The 19,912-nt window shown below is 40.6% G+C and overlaps 3 protein-coding genes across 6 annotated transcripts; 2 read left to right on the plus strand and 1 right to left on the minus strand.

Moving 5' to 3' along the window:
* The first annotated feature begins 4,946 nt into the window (after positions 1-4,946).
* Positions 4,947-9,351, plus strand: dnal1 (dynein, axonemal, light chain 1). Of its 2 annotated transcripts, none has more exons than XM_054614096.1 (8): positions 4,947-5,012; positions 5,996-6,037; positions 6,239-6,348; positions 6,701-6,756; positions 6,857-6,912; positions 7,049-7,175; positions 7,569-7,709; positions 8,036-9,351. In XM_054614096.1, the coding sequence occupies exons 1-8, from the start codon at positions 5,010-5,012 to the stop codon at positions 8,083-8,085; spliced, it is 585 nt and encodes a 194-aa protein (XP_054470071.1). In that variant the 5' UTR covers positions 4,947-5,009; the 3' UTR covers positions 8,086-9,351. The 2 variants fall into 2 exon arrangements, with proteins under 2 accessions (XP_054470071.1, XP_054470072.1); XM_054614097.1 differs by lacking the exon at positions 4,947-5,012 and adding an exon at positions 5,069-5,127.
* An 804-nt stretch (positions 9,352-10,155) lies between these two features.
* tedc1 (tubulin epsilon and delta complex 1) lies at positions 10,156-15,538 on the plus strand. 3 transcript variants are annotated; one of them, XM_054614433.1, is made up of 8 exons: positions 10,156-10,462; positions 10,570-10,654; positions 11,063-11,286; positions 11,357-11,494; positions 11,808-11,879; positions 12,690-12,776; positions 13,674-13,820; positions 15,089-15,538. In XM_054614433.1, exons 1-8 carry the CDS (start codon positions 10,319-10,321, stop codon positions 15,500-15,502), a joined length of 1,311 nt encoding a protein of 436 aa, XP_054470408.1. In that variant the 5' UTR covers positions 10,156-10,318; the 3' UTR covers positions 15,503-15,538. The 3 variants fall into 3 exon arrangements, with proteins under 3 accessions (XP_054470408.1, XP_054470410.1, XP_054470411.1); XM_054614435.1 differs by having other exon boundaries at positions 10,156-10,459; XM_054614436.1 differs by having other exon boundaries at positions 10,156-10,351.
* A 1,028-nt stretch (positions 15,539-16,566) lies between these two features.
* Positions 16,567-18,658, minus strand: pth2 (parathyroid hormone 2). The gene is made up of 3 exons (XM_054614646.1): positions 18,555-18,658; positions 18,145-18,324; positions 16,567-16,744 (listed from the first exon to the last, which is right to left on the minus strand). Exons 1-3 carry the CDS (start codon positions 18,656-18,658, stop codon positions 16,567-16,569), a joined length of 462 nt encoding a protein of 153 aa, XP_054470621.1.
* Between the last annotated feature and the right edge of the window lie 1,254 nt (positions 18,659-19,912).

Genomic DNA, 19,912 nt, shown 5'->3' on the forward strand with positions numbered 1-19,912 from the left:
ACCTTGTCGTGGAAAGTCTCTCACACCACTTGAAACAGACACAAAATAAAATCACAGATTTGAAAATTATTGAGATTGTTATCGATCAATAATAATAAGAAATAGACACTTGCACAGAATGTTTAAACACTGCCAGCCTCTCTTACATCAGACAACTTGACCTTTATAGTTTTCCAGAGCACAGGGATATTCATAGACATTGGTTATCTCTCTACAGAGAGGTACATATGTATGTTGTAAAAAGGATAGCTTTTAGACCAAGTCCTTTACAGTAATACCTGGTTTGCTGGTAGAAATTATCTTAATAATTTACAAACAAACACACGACTCTCACCCAGGAGACCGCTGTTCGTGGCCTGTGTGACACAAAAAGTCAACCATGGATTACTTAACTTGTGTAACTTAGTTTACCTACCAAACATCCTTATTTAATCTTTTCCTAAACCTAACCAGGCAGATTTGATTTAATTCACAACATAAACCTGGTGTTGTAAACTTCCACCGTGTTATATGTGACCAGGGCATAGTGAGTGGAACTTGAGTTAAAATGAAAATGCCAACAATACTAATACTAAATAAGTTCAGTCTCCACTGTAGATGATCTTAATAGTCGCCACGTCCTGCTCTTCTGCAGGTTTTGAGCGGCTCGGCTCTTCCTCTCCTGTTGAGAAGAGGCTGGAGTTGACGTTGAGGACCCATTCTGTGATCCTCTGGTTGGTGTAGTACTCGTCCTCATCGTCCTCCTCCAGCCTCTCGGGATGACCTTCGTCTTCAGGGCCCTCGGATTCGGTGTCAATGGCTGAGTCATCGGAGCAGAATTCCCTTTGTTGCCTTGCTTGGCAGAGTCTGGCATCGTGTTCGGCCGTGACTGGCATCGTCGTGCTGCTGTCATTGGCGCCAGGATCACTAGCCTCGTTCATCTCTTGTCGTACCTGAGGGTTCGCTGGTGCTGGAGTCGACGTTGCAGCTGGCTGACCGTCAAAGGTCCGTTTAATCAGTCTGCTGCTAGTCTCCAAATCCTGGACAGCTGCTTTGTTTTGCGCTGCAAAGGCAACACTGATTTTACTGTATTTGTTAGACTCCTTGTTTATTTTCCCACATTGTGTGACCAACACGTGAAACATTGTATTTTCTGTCATAACGTTACCAGTCGGTAAACGGGCGCTGTATCTTTTTGGTTTGCTCGTCTCCTTCCTGTGTGCTGTCAGAGCATCAGTGCGTTCCACTTTGTCAGAGATGGCTCTTGGTCGGCTGATGGGAGGAAGAAGGACGCTTGACGTTTTTCTTGCTTTGGACGGACCCATGAGACATTTTGTCCAGGTCAGTGTGTGCGCAGTGCCGGCTGTTTTGATGTCTGCAACAACTGGTGTCTCAATCCTTTGGACGCTGATCTCCAAAGTCGGACGTCTCCTTTCCGTAACATTCCATCCCCATCGTCCTGACCTCCTGCTCCGATCCTGCTTGTTGAGAACAGCTGTGTGTGAACTTTTCATAGCTTCAACAGCCTGTTGCATGCTCTGTCAGGAAAACTGATCCATCTTTGAGGCACATAGACCCACTTTATTGTCAACCTTCTTTTATACTGCCTGTCCCTTCAAGACCCAGCCCACTCCATACACACACAAACACGCACACACAAACCTGAGCGGTCACTTGATCTGTAACATGACCTTTTATGGGTTACCTGAAATGATCCGAACTCCATTCTTGAGGACTTCATGTCAGTGTGAATTTCTGATGTCTGTGGAGACAAAGCGCTGCACTGTACCTCTCATCATTCACCCATTTACACTCACTCATTGATGGCAGAGGCTACCATGCAAGGTGCCGCCTGCCCATCAGGACCTTAACTACTCCTCTAAAACTAATTCATATTCATACACTGATGGCTTTGGGAGCAATTTGGTGTTCTGTGTCTTGCCCAAGGGCGGCCTTGACTTGCAGACTTGAGTTCTGGGCTCAAACTGCTGAACTTCTAAGATGGCTGAACGGACGATGAACCGCTTTACCTGAGCCACAGATCTATGGCTGGTCCTGGTATATGTTAATTCATTCTAGACAGGGCCACACTAGCTGTTTTCCCCTTCTTCCCCCTGCTTCCAATCTTAATGCTAAGCTAGTTCTGTAGTCAACACACATTTGTGTGTCTGGATGATTTGGATCTGGTTCTTCGTCCTCCAGGAGATTCAGCCTCTACTCTTGTCTCTACTTCCCTCTGTGTGTTGGTGTGTCCTTTCTCCTATCTGTGTGAATGGTGTGCGATTGCGTAGTTTGTCCTTTTTCCAGGTGTCCATAGTGGAGAGGAGGTTGTGTGGCTCAGGTCCCATCTGTTTGGAACCACCTGAAGTTACTTGATGTCCTTTCGGATTCATTCCTCATATGTTTAAAAGCTATCTATATTTTTGTCATGGGCTATGTGAATTAAATGGACATTACTTGACCTGACTGGAACGACGGCCTTCCTAACACGTCTCTCTTGTGAAGCCTCCTGTAAAATATTCACCACTAAGGGTATTTGATCTGGCACTGTGGATATATAGGACAATACCGTCAGAGCGGGAATAGCTGGTGTGCACTGCAAAACCTAAGAGGTTTCAGTTTCAAGTCACGTTCTAAAGAGCTCCTCAGTGACTCCATCTGAATCCACTTCCTGGTCATTTAATTAAGTTTCTGCTAAAAATGGGGAAGTGGAGGAGTGGATTATTTAGCAGCTGTCACAGACACTGTGCACTTCCTTGCGGCGTGATTGTAATAAATAATTTTTTTTTTGTTGATAAAATATTGTTTTAACAATAAAACTCAGAATAGCTCCAATTGTGACAGATCCAACCAAGTATTTGATGGTAAGCATCACTGTCAGTCTCTAATGTTCTGAAGTACTCTGTACATAAACAATCACTGCCACTGAGTGAAGATAATATGTCTCCTGTCGGTTTGTTTGGACGCGTACGTCAGCAAACATTTTGACGTGGTACACAACAAGGGTCAGCTCTAAAGTTTCAGTGGACGTATTATGAGCTGTGTGTGACACTATACACCGCCTTAACGGCTCAGCCGGCCCACTGGCCATGGTGAGCTCACTTCTTCCACTGACAGACACTAAGGTATACATAAGTATGTTTTTGTGTGACTTGAAAGAGAGGCTCAAAATTCAGATTTCAAAGGAAGCTTTCATATTTTGCAAGCTGGAGTTATTGATTTTAATGCCCAATATATAATATATATATATATATATATATATATATATATATATATATATATATATATATATATATATATATATATATATATATATTATAGTCACTGCTCTCTTTCTCCGTTTTCATTGGGTGAGAGACATTTCTGAGAAAGCATTTAAGACACCTCTTCATTAGAAGCAATGTATCACTCTACCAATGCTATGTGCATATGAACGGAATCAAATTACAGTGATAGGATTTAGAAGAAGAGTGAAGAAGAGTTCAGATTAAACTCTTATTCTAGATCAGTGGTTCCCAAACTTTTTCTGTCTTGACCCCTTGGGAAGCTGAAAAGTTCTTACCCGGAAGCTAGCGAGTACCTTATCGATTTAATTTCTATCAACGATGATAATATTGGGGAGACTTGCGACATAACGAGCCAAGTGAAAGCCTGGGGTCGGAAGAATCGGAGAAGAGTACGAATGATTTTGAAAGTATACGACCAAATAACCTGATGAAGGTCTACGTACTGAAAATATATTTATATGCAAGTGAAGAAGACAGTGTGCGGGAGTTTTTTGTTCTAGAAAGTATACGACCCCAAAAACAAAACGAGCCCAGTCTTGCCAAATGTTGCCAAAAAAGTCGGTAGAATATCACAACCATTTGTTAACCACCGAGTTTATATTCTGAAATAATCTAAAATCCAGTGGAACAAATCTTACTGGCTTTCTGTTGAGGGAAACAGTGCGATGCTGACCTCCTGTTGGACAACAGAAATATTTCATCCCTGCAGCACTCTGTTGCTTTAAATTGCAATTATAACACAAATTTGTTGAATACTCAATTCTGATTGGTCAATTACGGCACTCTAAGGTTTGTTATTTATCTAGAGCAGACTGCTGCTATGAATAGCAGACCGTTGCTATGGACGCAGTTCTGATTTCCTCACATATACATTCCTCAGACTATGTTTTCTTCAATTTTCTTTATAAATAAAAAAGTTAAATCAGTATTTTTTGTCACATTGTTAATCTTTTTACTAAGTAGCTTCCACATGTATTGTTTTCATTATGATCACCCCCTTTTGTTAATGATAAGAATAGTGTATGAAACAGCTACATTCAATACCTTTCCACATTTGACCTTGCTTTGACCTTGCTTGGTCTTGCTTGACATCAAACCATTCTGATTTGTATTATATGTCTTCCCGCCCGCTCATGAACCTTTGGCATACAGTAGATTGCAGTATTTATACATCCACATTACTGTACATCAAGGGTTACTTAGACTAACAGTTAAACATGTAATGAAATCTCAAGAGTTGATCCAAGGTTAAAGTAGAGGCACACAGAGCCCTGAGATCAGACTGCGATGCAATACTAAAGTCCTATCACTGGAGGGCGCTGCTGCAATGCAGTATCCAGGGGGAGCATCTGCAGTAGAGCATCCACACACACACACCACCATTTATTGTCTCCATCTACAGCAGAACTTGACCAGAATCTCTTCACATTGTTTTAAGGTCAAAATGAAGAGCCATCTTCATGTTGCAGACTGTCAAGGTCCATATATGAGACCTTTCCTTTCCTTTCAAGTGGATAGGTTTGCAATGAGAGATAAACTTCATCTGCAGTGAGTTACATTGTGATACAGTCACTAATACAGCACTACCTACAGTCTAATGACTAAAGCAGCCAGCAGTTCTCTTGTTCATCTGCATTTAACTGGGTCAAACCCTGGCACAGTGACTCTGCGCAGTGCGCATGCGCGGGCGGTAGGCTGCCTGTCAGTGCCATAGCAACCGGAGAGACGACGTCAACCATCGACATGGTGAGTGTCCGTGTCGTCGGGTCCTCGTGTCGCTGATAGTTACGGGTGTTTACGACATGTTAGCACGCGAGTCCTCCGTCTGTGAGGCCTGTGTGGACTGCTCACGTGGGCTGAGGTTAATTAGCTGACGTTAATTAGCTGGCTAGCATCAGGGCTGTGTGTTTACCACCTCTACTTCCTGCTCACCCGAGGGTGGGACGACTGTCCCCTTTAAGAAGGACGTGTCTCAACCCCATGAACATGACATGAAGACAGTGCACCCATCTATGTTGTGTCCTCACACTAGAGTCTCTCCCTGTCTAACTCAATGTTGTGTCCTCACACTAGAGTCTCTCCCTGTCTAACTCAATGTTGTGTCCTCACACTAGAGTCTCTCCCTGTCTAACTCAATGTTGTGTCCTCACACTAGAGTCTCTCCCTGTCTATCTCAATGTTGTGTCCTCACACTAGAGTCTCTCCCTGTCTAACTCAATGTTGTGTCCTCACACTAGAGTCTCTCCCTGTCTAACTCAATGTTGTGTCCTCACTCTCTCCTTGTCTAACTCAATGTTGTGTCCTCACACTAGAGTCTCTCCCTGTCTAACTCAATGTTGTGTCCTCACACTAGAGTCTCTCCTTGTCTAACTCAATGTTGTGTCCTCACACTAGAGTCTCTCCCTGTCTATCTCAATGTTGTGTCCTCACACTAGAGTCTCTCCTTGTCTAACTCAATGTTGTGTCCTCACACTAGAGTCTCTCCCTGTCTATCTCAATGTTGTGTCCTCACACTAGAGTCTCTCCCTGTCTATCTCAATGTTGTGTCCTCACACTAGAGTCTCTCCTTGTCTAACTCAATGTTGTGTCCTCACACTAGAGTCTAGTCTCTCCTTGTCTAACTCAATGTTGTGTCCTCACACTAGAGTCTCTCCTTGTCTAACTCAATGTTGTGTCCTCACACTAGAGTCTAGTCTCTCCCTGTCTAACTCAATGTTGTGTCCTTACAGCAGGCCAAAGCAACGACTGTGAAAGAGGCACTGGTCAAACTGGTGAGTGGACCACACGGACAGAGTACCATGCAACACCATGCAACACTGTGCAACATGATGTTTATCTGTGTCCTTATGTCTCAAGTGTTTATCTGTGTCCTTATGTCTCAAGTGTTTAAAACTGTGTGTGTGTGTGTGTGTGTGTGTGTGTGTGTGTGTGTGTGTGTGTGTGTGTGTGTGTGTGTGTGTGCGTGCGCACAGGAGGAGAAGTCAGGGGAGAAAGTGAGCGAGAGTAAAGCCATTAAACTGTATGGTCAGGTTCCTCCTATAGAGAAGATGGACGCCTCTCTCTCCACACTCACCATCTGCGAGTGAGTCTTGTAAAGATACCACCAATAATGGGTTGACATGTTTATATCCATTCATACCTTAAGTTGGACAAACTCGTGGATGCCATTTTTATGACTCTGCATTATTTGAAGGCACGTTAAACTCTTGAGATTAGCCTAATTATGCAGATTTATTTGATATCATTGGTGACAGAAACATATTTTTTTCATAACATACACGTGTTTGTCTTGATTAGATTGTACATGTGCCATTTTGATGGAACATTTTGTAACAATAAGAAGTGGGCCTTAAGTTACAAAAGGTTGATAATCACTGCTTTTAAAATCACCCTCATTCAAATACCTGATATGTTTTGTACTGTATCCTCCACAGGAAGCTCTCTCTGTCCACAAACTGCATTGAAAAAATAACCAATCTCAATGGCCTGAGTGAGTCCTGACTCCATATATACACATAACCACACAAACACAGACTCTTCACTGATGGAAATGTGGGGTTGTAATGTGTCGTTGTGTTATGTTCTTCCAGAGAACTTGAGGATATTGTCATTAGGAAGGAATAACATTAAGTCTCTCACTGGGCTGGTAAGTAACACACTGTATGCATCAGAATTACCAGTGTTTTTATTAGTTCCCTTTTTTCTTAAAGGGGTTTCAGACATGCTTAATACATACTTTGAATGTTCATTGTGTGTGTGTGCGTGTGTGCGTGTGTGTGCAGGAGGCAGTGGGGGAAACATTAGAAGAGTTGTGGATTTCCTATAACTTGATTGAGAAACTGAAGGGAATTCAATCCATGAAGAAACTCCGAGTCCTCTACATGTCCAACAACCTGGTCAAAGAATGGGGTGAGCTACGTTCAAAACCGCAATCGACACATATTGAAATAAACCGAGCTAATGACTTTGGAAAATGACTATGTTGGGTTTATTCCTGGTTTCATGGAACATTTATGAGGCTAAGAAAAAAACAAAACTCTTCCTCGTCCTCTTGCCTTAACATGATTTTGTTTGATTGAAGAGGATGAATATGACAGCAGTGAGTTATTAAAAGCAGCCTTTTATTCCTTTACACTGTATGTCAAGATTTAAACTACTGCCATTAAAGCTTTCTAACTTTTTAGCATTGGTCTCTTTAATCATTTATATTTTTAAAGGTATTTTCCTGATGGTTTGTTGGTGTAGAAAAATCCTCTGTGACCACTTTCACTTGATATATGATGTCATTTCTGTGCCCTGTAGGAGAGTTTGTGAGGATGGCCGACCTGCCCTGCCTCGCAGACCTGGTGTTTGTTGGGAATCCTCTGGAGGAGAAGCATTCAGCTGAGGGGACCTGGATGGACGAAGCCTCTAAAAGACTACCTAATCTACGGAAACTAGATGGTAAGAGGGTTTCAGCTGCTCCTGTAATTAGCTTCCATTGACGGTATAGTCATTGCTGGATATATGAGTAATTAAAAAAACATTCCCATGAGATTCCAGGGTTGAAGACAACTTATGATTACACTTTACCGTCCGTAAATTCTGAATAATTAATAATAATGAACCGAAATTCATTGCCAACATAACCAAGAGAGTCTTTTTAGTGAGTCAGTTTAGGTAATGATAACAAAAATAAATGATGTGTCTTGTCAGTCACAAAACACAAAATAGCAATACGCTGTTTCTTTGAAGTTATAATTGGAGATCTCTTTTCCTGTGGTTTCCAGGAACCCCAGTCATCAAACAGGAAGTGGATGAAGCAGAAGGAGAGAGCTGAGGAGCATGACTATCTGCAAAACTGCAACCTCCTTTTCCGAAGTCTTTTTTAAAGTTTTGTATGGTTTTTCATGGTGCTTTTCTTTTTATGAAAGGATTTTTACATCATAAACTTTGTTATAAATAGACAAGCACAAGTTAACCAAATACACAGATGTTTATGTTTTAGAATGAGAAAAGTCTGTTAAATTGTCAAAACTTAAAGTGGCAATCTCAAAGATTTAAATCGGTATACATGTCCCTCATCTATCACTGAAAGCAGTAACGCAATGGGGATTGAGCCTATGGCGATGCAATATTTCATATCTTTGCAGTATTACCAACTGTGGTTACATTCCTGGAAAAAAATGCTTTATTTCCGATTTTCTTAATAAACGCACAAAACGTGGACTATGCACACAATTCTAAAAATATATATATATGGAATTTTGGGCACAGTCAAGGCCTCACCCTGTAAAACTCAAAACACAATTCCATTGTTTTCACTCAAATAGAAATTTTAAATCAAACAGGACTGAAATCTAAATGATTGCCACTTTAAGGCCTTATTGGCTTTGGACGAAAAGGACATTTTGATGAGACATTATAAGTACAAATACATGATGAGGACAGTAATATTTATGGGCCAAAAACACTGTTCTCCCTCCATATCATCACCATGGAGAGATGACCATATACAGCTTAATATAAGATGTATAATGCTACATTCACATCATATTAGACTAGGCAGTGGAACAATTGATGGTGAGAAAAAAGTGACTTGGAGTGATACATTTTAGTGTGAACCTCAAATGTAAATCCAGCAAATATGTGCATCAGGGTCTGTTACAGAACTCTGACTTCTCAGGTAGAAAACAGTAGTAGCAATAAAGCAGGAAGCTAATATTTACCATCCTTCTCATGGGACATGAAGGGGCCATCACTGGCCACATTGCACTGGCCTTTGGTCAGGACTGGAGCCAACAACGCTGAGAGTGACAACTTACAGGCAAAAGATACATCCACCGCTCTGTCTGGTACTTTCTTGGAGGCATTCTATTTATATGTCTAAATGTTTTAAACTTTTTGAAGGGCAGAAGCTAGTCTACTGTATTTAACTGACAGTTTTAATCTAATTTTGGATCCATAGATTACACGTTGTTCCTGTTTTTTGAACGTGATACCAAGGTCAATGCATGTAGCATGTTCTCATTAGCTACATTAATCATTGTCTCTGTTAAATGATTTTCATGTATTAAGGTATTTAGGCGTGTTTGAACATGCAGTTGTGAAGTGTTTGTGTTCTTTTTTTTTATGATTTTCAAATTTGAAATAAATTATATTGAAGTATATCAGTTACTTGAAATGCAACATTATTCTTGGTAAATTCTGGAAATATAGTATATCATAATTTAGTAATTGGACTAATACATGGAAACAGTGTATTTTATAGACCCATTGAATGTACAGTACCAGTCAAAAGTTTGGACACACCTTCTCATTCAATGGTTTTTCTTTCTTTCTTTTTTTTTTTTTTTCTACAGTGTAGATTAATATTGAAGACATCCAAACTATGAAGGAACACATATGGAATTATGTGGTAAACAAACAAATGCTCAACAAACCAGAATATGTTTTATATTTTAGATTCTTCAAAGTAGTTGAATGAGAAGGTGTGTCCAAACTTATTTATATATAAATAAATAAATATATATATATTTTTTTTATTTATTTATATATACAGTACCAGTCAATAGTTTGGACACGCCTTCTCATTCAATGTTTTTTCTTTATTTTTAATTTTGTTCTACATTGTAGATTAATATTGAAGACATCCAAACTATGAAGGAACACATATGGAATTATGTGGTAAACAAACAAATGCTCAACAAACCAGAATATGTTTTATATTTTACATTCTTCAGAGTAGTTGAATGAGAAGGTGTGTCCAAACTTTACATAAGAAATACCACCCCGTTAAACTCCGGTTAAACTAGCTCCACCAATGAAAAGTCAGCCCGACCTCCCGCCCTCAGAACCCCATTTCTAATTGGCCCTCGTAGATGTCAATCACAACTTGGCCCATCCGCTTCCCTGGCAACGGCCCCTCGTACCCGGAAGTCGTTGTCTTCGCCGCGAAATATCAACAGCTCAACTTCAGAGCGATGGAAGTTTCTTGAACAGATGTGCATTAAGAACCAGTCTCTGCAGGGGTAGAAGGTGTGGTGGAGTGACGGGGGAGAGTGACGGCCGCCATGCAGCGGAGTAAAGCGGCCGTGAGTGTGGAGGTGAGGCGGGTGGTCGCAGCGCTGTGCAGGCTGGTCGCGGCCACCGGCCTGCAGTCTGTCCCCACACCGGAGAGCTTCAGACGGGCTAAATTCGGTGGCGGACCCGAGGTGGTGCGTTTGTTTCCTGCTGTCACTGCAGTGTCTTTAACACGTGTTACTGGTATTTGACAGCTTGGGTCACTAGTTAGGTTAGATGTTTCTGTGCTGGTGTCTTGCAGGAGGACCAGCTCTGGCAGCTCCTCTCTGATGTCCTCCAGACGTCTCTCCTCGTTTCCAGTGGAGCTAGTGTGCAGCCAGGAGGAGGCAAGTCTCAGTGATCTCTCTGTGGCTTTAATGCTGTTTGGCCAGCACTTTACTTAATTCCACGTAAAAGCTTTTTTTCCCCCATGATTTGAAACAATAACATTAGACAAAACACACATTAAAGTGGTCTGTGGAAAAGAACCCAAAATGACACATTGTCCAAAATGCAAAGTCTGTTCTGTGTGCTATCAGAAACATAATGCTGTGAATGTTGCTCACCATCTGTAAGATCACACACCCACTTTGTGCATAACCCCATTTAACTCGACTGATTACCACTCACTGGACTGAATAGAACAAAAAACAAGGCGACACGGAACCAAACAGACTGACTTCTGCTGATGGGATGGAAACAGTTTAAAGCAGTATTGCTGAGGGATCGAGTATGTTTTCTCCGTCTGTGTTTAGCTGCAGAGAACAGGAAGCTGGTGGTGGCAGGCCTCTGGCAGACTGGCTACCACGCTGGCTGGATGTATGGGAGCTGGGGAGGAGGAGCAGGAGGGGAGGGAGTGAGACCCTCCAGCAGAGACCTCCTCCTGGCGCTGGGCTGGCTGCTGGCTGCAGGAAAACTGGAGGAGCTGCTGACACTGCGAGTGCAGCAGCTGGACAAAACACTGCTCGCACCTACACCTGTAAGTGTACCACCACGTTAAACCTAATTCTGTATTGGTAGATGTGTATAACTGAATATCTCTCTGTCAGGTGAACCCTCAGCTCACCAACAGGCTCCCGTCAGACTCCGCATCTCTAAAGAGACTACACTGGCTCATTGGCTGCCTGAGATACCAGGGGCGGACCCTGCTGTCCATGCAAGAGGAGCGAACCCGCTTGCTCCACGCTGTGAGAAAATCCTGTCTTTTCCAACTTTTCCACATGCTGCCATTCTGTAATCGTCAGTCGGGAAACATTGCTTAAAGTTAAGCAAGTTAAAAGATTTGGGCAGGAAACGTGCAAATGACAGAAGTTTCCAATCCAAACCGTAGCCTTTTTCTCCTCAAAGAAGAACAGAATTACTTATTGCACTCTCACTGTTTGATCCCTTTGGTTACTGTCAAGTGTTTTTCTGCATAAATTCTGGAATTTTTCTTAAACTTCTCAGTTTAAGTAGCTGACATATGTATTGAAATAAGCTATGAAATCCATGTTTCCTCAGGTTTTCTTTGCCAGCATTTCGTCTTCTGTATCCTCCTCCTCCTCTGATCAAAGTTCTGCCGTGCTAACGGAGGTAAAAGTGTGTGTTTGCTGCTGTTATTAACAGCAATCACCAACCAGCTCTGCTCCCAGCAGACCACATGACACATGACAATAAAAACACTGTGCAATAATAGTTAAAATAGTTTTTTTCTGTCTGTAAATATTATATTTCAGTTATTGTGTTTTTCTACTGTTTTTATTGCTTATTTATAATACTTGTTGTTTTTTTTCATTTTTTTTTCTCGTTTTTTTTATTTTTTATTATTATTATTTTTTTATCTTGTCTTTCTTTACTATGTCTCTTGTGTGCACTTTAACTCTATGCTGCTGTAAGCCTGCAAATTTCCCCGCTGCGGGACTAATAAAGGATTATCTTATCTTATCTTAACAATGTGCTCTGCCTATAGTTAGAGTTACATATCTGTAACATGTCCTCTCTGTTAACAACCATGTTCTATCTTACTTTCTGCCCACAAAATAATTTTGGTTTTCTCCACGCCAAGAAAATCAAATGTTTGTGTATCAGCTTCTTTATTGTTCATTTGACACTTTGTTACCACGCTTTGGCCATATCATGATAGTGAAGTTTGACTTAATGGCTTGCTTAGTTTAAGAATTAAACATTGAACTGTTCATTTAGAGAGAGTTTTTCTTGCAAAAAAGTGAAAAGTTGCTCTGTAGTTGCAAGTTTGTTTGGTTGTCTGTGAAATATACTAATCTTATAAAATGCAGTGTTAAAGTTACGCCTGAGAGTACGTCTTCATACTGTGTTATCACAACATGCTTTGGGGTGTCCCTAAAACTATAACGTGACATTAATGTGTGTGTTTGTGTGTTACAGGACTGTGTTTGTATGCAGCAGCTCTGTGACCTGCTAGAAGCATATCTAAACTGGAAACAGGTGGAGAAAGTCTTCTGGACCTGGATGGTGAGTGAGACACGGCAGCACAATTCAACACAGAATTGATTTCACACCTGGCATCAACATGTGTCTTTGGTTTATCTGATCACAACAGGAAACAAATGACCGGGACACATTTTTCTCCAAGTGAGGAAATTAAATATTTCGATATGCATAATCCAGTTAAAATGCATACAAATTTTTTTTTTAGCAGTTAAAGATCCAATCATCAGTAAAGCGTATGTCATGCAAGAGGGCCAGTAAAAACAAATAGACCGGTCAACGTCGTGATGTTGACATTTAAGGTGTGTTGATCTATTCACAACGCCAACATACAAGAAAACATTCCACCTTAAAAGCTGACCACTGACTCTGAGTGGTACAGTTAATGAAATATTTTCATTCAAAGCCTATTGTTAGCAAAGTGCGTCATTTGCTCGGCACAAATGCATAAATGAGATCATCTCAAAGACCAATGTGTTGTTTTTAACAACACATTGGTCTTTGCCTATAGAAAAGGGAAGTGAGATCCGATGAAGCGTTCCCTCGAGACGCACTCTATCGCCGGGTGTGACCTGGCGTTCTCAGAGCTGTCCACTTGTGACTGATCACGGAGGACACATGTTCATGCCAGGTGTAAACAGGGCCATTTTCTTGTGATTCATGATTCTTTATAAATCTTTATAACAAAAAAAAGTAACAGCAGCATACAAACTCGTAACAAAGAGTGATGTGACTGGATTTGGACACTGATATATTATTTTCTTTGACCAAGTACTATTATAATTACCAGCCAACAGATTGACTAAATTCTCCACTCAGTGTCCTCCAAAAATGTCAGCAGCCACGTGTGCCAGGAAATGTGATGCAAAGCATGTGTGTGTGCGTGTGCGCATGTGTGTGTGTGTGTGTGTGTTTGTGTAGGACAGTGTGTTGGATGGCCATCTGACAGATCCTGTCATCAAGAAGCCTACGCATGATGCACCCTATGGAAATGCAAGAGTGTGTCACCACGGAAACCGGGGGCTAGAGAAACTGGAGGACATGCTTTTGAGGCTGCCTACAGGACAGGTGTGCAACACACACACACACACACACACACACACACACACACACACACACACACACACACACACACACACACACACACACACACAAAAGTTCATTCCTACAGAGGTCTTTGACGAATGGTTCTGATGATCGTTTTGGAGAAATCCATTTGTTAAAAACAAAAGTGCATGTCGGCCATGAGCTCTCAAACGGAAGATTGCAGAACATCAGGCTGCTTTTCACACTGGGAATCTTGCCATGGCACGTCATTAGACGGATGCAAAACGGATGATCTGCTCCTCATTGCTGACCTTATTAAAAGCTCTTACTGTGACCATGTGCTCCAGATCTGTGAGACATAGAGGTGTTGGCACAGAGCCAGGCTAGCTGTCTCCCTCTGCCTCCAGTCTTCGTGCAAAATTAACGAGGCAATAGGGGTATCAATCCTCTCATCTCCATCTTGCAAATAAAGCAAATAAATTAACTTTCCAAAATGTTGAACTATTTCTTTAAACTTTTCATTCATTGTGTCCTGTGTGATTCATGAAGTCTTTTGACAAATGCAAATTAATGTATTAAAACAAAGCAATATTTATTTATTCAATTTTGAAATAGAAGTATTTATTTTTGGTCACATCTATGACTCAGGAACATCAGTGCAGGAACAGATATAAATGGAGCTACTAATGCCCAGGACCATAATAAGTGGCAATTATAGCAACCAATAACACTCTATCCAGGAACACCCGATCCCCCCTCAAACATAATATATGGAAATATGGCCAAAATCTTCTATCCTGATATAGGCCATTTCACATCTAGATAACAATGTATAACGATGTATATCACAATATGGTATGTTTTCTGTTCAATTGAATAACTGAATAGTCTATGTGAAAAGCCATACAGTTTTGTTCCTGTGTGAATTATATACTTGACAAATGAAAAGTACAAAGTATTCTCTCATTTCATTCAGAACTTCAGAATCAGATTTTCTGAGAAATATTAGTTATTATGTGCTTCCTATTATCAATTTACACGACGGAGCTGTGCATCACGCTGGGTTGATATATGATTTCATTATGATATGATTCAGTTGAAGGACTATGAATTGTCATATTGACTTATCGCCCAGTGCTATATAGTCCCATATAAATATAAAAATATGGCAATTTAATGAAAAAAAGCTTTGTATTATCATAACATTTTGTACTATAATACATTGACCATATCGTTTTCTTGTTTTGTAATGATATTTGTGTGCTGTATGTTCCTGTCTTATGCCCCAGAAAGGACAGAGGAGAGCCAGAAGGGATGGTGAGGACAGAGGAGAAGGAGGAGAGAGGTCGCAATGTGGATCGGACACCTCTCGCCTCCCTCCTCTTGTCTCCTCTTTCTCCTGCTTGCCCTCCCTCCCCCAGGTCTACCGAGCCAGGCTCCAGACTGAGAGGCCAGTCAGACACAGCAGACGCCCAGCAGAAGGGACCCACCGCGGGGCAGAGACCCCGGACGAGCTCCAAGCGTCTCAGGCTGCCCAGCTGCTTCTTCAGACGGAGGCTCTGCTGCTGGAGAGGAGGGACAGGCAGAGACTGGCCAATAGGACGCAGCTGCAGGAGATGATTGGCAGCTTGGACGAACTGGTGTTGATACCGCCACAGACTTTTTTAAATCCTCGAACTGCTGATTTATTCATTCAGAAATAAACACAATATGGATTTTATTTTGTAGTTTGACATTCGGACGGAATCCAGATATTTTCTTTTTTCACAAAGAAATAATCTATTAAACAACTTTAATTTGTTGTAGCTGAAAATGGTAATAACATTTATGTCATTTTTTAAAAACACAGTAACGAAGGGTTTTAAAAAACTAAATAAAATGTAATTCCTACATCACAAATATTACAGCTAAAATGATATAATATAGAATTAATACTATTAAAAAGTGTTTGAGAACTGGATTTTATAGGACATTTTGAGAAACACACTTGTGCGTTAAGTAAGGAGCTGGAGTTAAGACATGATTAGCCTAGCTTAGCATAAAAACTGGAAGCAGGGATAAACAGCTAGACTGGCTCTGTCCAAAGTGAAGAAAAAACCTGCAAAACCCTCAAATTCTCATTAATTAACTTGTTTTCTCCTTTGTTTGATCCATACATGCACAGAAATGTAAGAATAATAAAAAAGTACTGGTAGGATTTCTGAACTTTATACAGAGCCCCCCCTTTTTAAGATTCAATGCTAAGCTAGGCTAACCCAATCCTGGCTCCAGATCAGGACTTAACACTCAGACACGAGATTGGTATCAATCTTCTCATCTCACTCTCTGAAAGAAAGCAAACCAGCGTATCTCCCAGTATGTTAAACTACTATTTAATATGTTATGTACATTTATTTGAAAGCTAAGTATGTCTTTAAATATACAAATAGATGATTACATAGAATAACAACAATATTAAATTCAGCTGCTATACTGAATTAAGCCAAACACAAGCTACAGTCATTGAAAACAATATTTGCACCTCTTTATTCATCAAAATGAATAACACCAAATTATTTTTTAGCGTCATAAAATATTGAAAGTGCTACAAAAAGTACGAAAATAATGTTAAGATGCTAGAATAATAATACAGCAGGTGTTAATGACTTCTGTCTACTGTAGTTTATCTCATTAGTTTGTGGACTGAGAAACAACTTCAAAGACTTGGGGTATCGCTCCAGTGCTGGATTCAGGTTTGATTTGTCGAGGGGCTGTGAAGACTAAATTATCATGAAGAATTAACCACCAGTAGTTTCTGCATGTAGGAGTTGAGCCACTTCTGTCTCTCCATGGAGGTGAGGAGTTTACTCTTCTCTCTGAAGGCAGCGTCATCAGCCACAACCATGTTCCTCTTTACCATGCGGGCGCCCTGAGTCGACCATTCAGCAGGCCACGCCCTCTCCCCGCTAGAGAAACACAGACCAAAGACCTCAAGATCAGTGACAAGAAATCCATCCAGGTACCAAAGTCTCCAACACTTCATTTATATTACTGCTGTTCTTTTGTTTTTGTCATGACACTTTGCATTGTAGTTGAAAATGAAAGATGAAATTGGTTACTTTAAAATCACATCTCCCGTAATATTGTGCACCTATTTCCCAATGTATGCAAAGGAATATCAAAAAAAGGATTTATTGTATTTTACATAAAAAAATGTGGGTTTTCAGTATCGGGTTGCCCTCAATTCTATGCCCGCCCACTTTTTTACCAATCCAATTAAATGAGAAGGATTGGATTTTAATCCTTGTAACTGAAAATCGAACGCTAGGCTTCAAAACATCAGTCCACAAACCAGTGGCTGACAAAATGCTGACTACGTACACTTCTTTTATATCGTCTATGAGTTTCACATTTTGGGAAATCGCTATCATCCCGAGGGTTAGAAAAGAGGATCAATACCACCTGTACATTTGAAGCCAGCAGCCAGTTAGCCTAGCTTAGCATTAAGACTGGAAACAATGGTAACGGCTAGCCTGGCTCTGTCCAAAGTGAACAGATTCCACCCCTGCCTGTCATATTTAAACTTTAAACTTTTGTGCGTATTAAACAAGATATAACATGTTAGTTAGTGAACTAGCGCACAAATTGGAGCGTGGTATCAATCTTCTCATCTAACTCTTGACTCAAACGGACCATCGAATGAAATATTAACAAAGTAAATAAAGGAGCACATGAAGTCAGAGTTAGGCCTTGTACCATATGTCTGCACAAACAAGGGAAGCACAGGAATAGACAACTAAACATGCTGACAAACACACACAAAGAATTGTACAGTGCGTTTAGCTAACAGCTAACGTAACCACCGGCACACACACTGCTATACCTTGCCGCAACTCAACTGCTTCTAAGCAGACATACAGTATGTTGAGTTTGATTTAGTTTTCGCCAAGATTATATAAACAGTTTTTTATATATTTTATACGATTGCTTGCATACATAGCGGCTTGTTTAATGAAGCGTTTTCAATGGTCTTTATAGCCCATTGGTTGCGTACATCAATGGTTCTTAGTTGGCTCACTTTTATTATTTGCATTATTTGTGTTTGGCTAACTGCTGACAGCTAACGGAGCTACCATTACACCTGCTGTACATTTCCACCATTCAGATGCTGCTACGTGTCATAAACCACAGCTTTGAGCCGATTGCCTGCATAAGCGTGGCTTGTTTTTGTGTTTGAATGAAGTGTGTTCTGCCATGCCGTACATCCCGTTGGTGTTTAGTCAGGCGGTGCACCTTTCTCGTTTTATTTTAGTTTCATTTAAAGGAAAAAAATCATTAAAATGCTTTTCCCGCACTATGCAGTTACCTCTCCTCTGCCCTCTCAGGGGCAAACAGCCACGCCTCCCTCATCAGTCTCGCCTTGCTATCAGCTGCGGCTGCGAGGCTGGGCGATGACATCATTTGAATGCTCCAATCACGGAGTGAGATGGAGGGGAAGAGGACATCCCAGTCGTCTCGTTTAGGTTCCTCTGAATCATCAGGACTTCTGGAATCAGATCATATAAAACCTAATTGCTCATTGAGAAACAAATTTATTTGTATTGTACGTAGGAATATCTAAATAAGTACAACAAATTAAGGAAAAAATAAAGTTAGGTGTCTAAGGTACTAGATAGTTCAGTGGTGTGTAATAATGGTACGTATTCACTCAAAACCACTATAACATTAACATTTCATATTTTGCTTCTGCCTTGACGAAATTGTGTGTTTTCCCACCTGACATGTAGTCGAGGCTGAGGGAAGCCAGATGTCACCAAGGTCATAGCCAGAATGCAAAGCAACAGGTAGGACATACGGGGGAAAGCAGTCAGCTCACACATCCTAAAAAAAAAAAAAAAAAGATGCTTCTTCTTTATATGCTTGTAAATATAAACAATCTTAAATCAAATTAACATCAAAATAATACAAAACCATAAAAACAGAAACATATTTTCATCACTATTAATACATAGCAGTGTGTTTTTTACAATGAAAAAAAACAAAACTGAAATCTTTCACAATTCAAGGTGACCGTATTACTAATTTTTACATTGGGATTCTTTAGATCAGAAGGTTCTGTACAATGTTGAAACTTGTGATTAGGGTCTTTTGTTTTTTTTAAGACTCAGAATACAGTATATTTGAAATTAAATAAAATAGGCTTAGAGTATGTCATCATTTCTATGTAATTCACTTGGAGCTCTATCCAAGGACTTTTTAACCAAGAACAAGAATCTACTGAAATTCAACTTGGAAGCTGCTGGTTTCATGAATTTGGGATGTTAAAGCAGCCAGAAATGATTGAGGAACCCTGACCCTGCCCTTGCATGCTGCTTTAATGAACCATTTCAGACTGTGCAGGTATGTTCGACATAACCCACAAAAAAAAAATTCACAGTCAATGAGAAACAATTTTTCTACAGAATTCTATAAATGCATTCTTACCCCTCTTGGGTGGAAAAAGTAAAATAGACTAACATACAACACAGTATAAAGTAGAATTAGCTTCATGGAAAGGTGTTGGATATGGAAAATGTTAAAAGTTTTTAGTAGTCCGGCTGATTTCTTACCTGCTTCTCAGGTGGTCGTGTTGGTCTGTTAAAAGTTTGTATCAGCAAAGAACCTGTCCAGGCTGAACTTCTGAGGTTAAAGGTCAGGTGTCAGCCAAGCAGAGATATGTTTCAGGGCAAAAAACTGATCGCAGCGATAGAATGCTGTATGTGCAGTTAGGTACTATCTGTTTGTTGCTGCTTCCTATCTACCACTTATTTCTTCTCCCGTCTTCTCTAAATAGTTTGGATAAAAACTTGGATTTCAGCTTTTCTTTCTGTGCGTTTGGTCTGCCGGTTGCTTCTGTAAATGGCGGCATGCAGGTCTACGGTGGTTGAAAAGCATTGGTTTCTTGTCGTACATACTTATATACCCTGGACTGGAGTGTTTTAACCCCCCATCCCCCTAACCCACCCACACATATACGCAAGCATACACACCTTTCACCAGCGTGCAAGAGGACAGCCCCAGTGGAAGTGCAGTTAGCTTGTTAGTGTCCTGTTTCAAAGACTCTTAGTCATGGTGCTGTTGTGGAAATCCCACGT

Source organism: Anoplopoma fimbria, chromosome 15, assembly GCF_027596085.1.
Source record: "Anoplopoma fimbria isolate UVic2021 breed Golden Eagle Sablefish chromosome 15, Afim_UVic_2022, whole genome shotgun sequence".
Taxonomy (NCBI): Eukaryota; Metazoa; Chordata; class Actinopteri; order Perciformes; family Anoplopomatidae; genus Anoplopoma; species Anoplopoma fimbria.

Bases quoted from the DNA above. Each gene is read 5' to 3' on its own strand.
- dnal1 (XM_054614096.1), top strand. The intron at 6,349-6,700 runs GTGAGTCTTGTA...TATCCTCCACAG, and splicing joins TCCACACTCACCATCTGCGA to GAAGCTCTCTCTGTCCACAA. The intron at 6,913-7,048 runs GTAAGTAACACA...GTGTGTGTGCAG, and splicing joins TTAAGTCTCTCACTGGGCTG to GAGGCAGTGGGGGAAACATT.
- tedc1 (XM_054614433.1), top strand. From the start codon at position 10,319: ATGCAGCGGAGTAAAGCGGCCGTGAGTGTGGAGGTGAGGCGGGTGGTC. The intron at 10,463-10,569 runs GTGCGTTTGTTT...GGTGTCTTGCAG, and splicing joins TCGGTGGCGGACCCGAGGTG to GAGGACCAGCTCTGGCAGCT. The intron at 11,495-11,807 runs GTGAGAAAATCC...ATGTTTCCTCAG, and splicing joins GAACCCGCTTGCTCCACGCT to GTTTTCTTTGCCAGCATTTC.
- pth2 (XM_054614646.1), bottom strand. From the start codon at position 18,658: ATGTGTGAGCTGACTGCTTTCCCCCGTATGTCCTACCTGTTGCTTTGC. The intron at 18,325-18,554 runs GTGGGAAAACAC...ATCTGATTCCAG, and splicing joins CAGCCTCGACTACATGTCAG to AAGTCCTGATGATTCAGAGG. The intron at 16,745-18,144 runs GTAACTGCATAG...GTGTTTCTCTAG, and splicing joins CCTGAGAGGGCAGAGGAGAG to CGGGGAGAGGGCGTGGCCTG.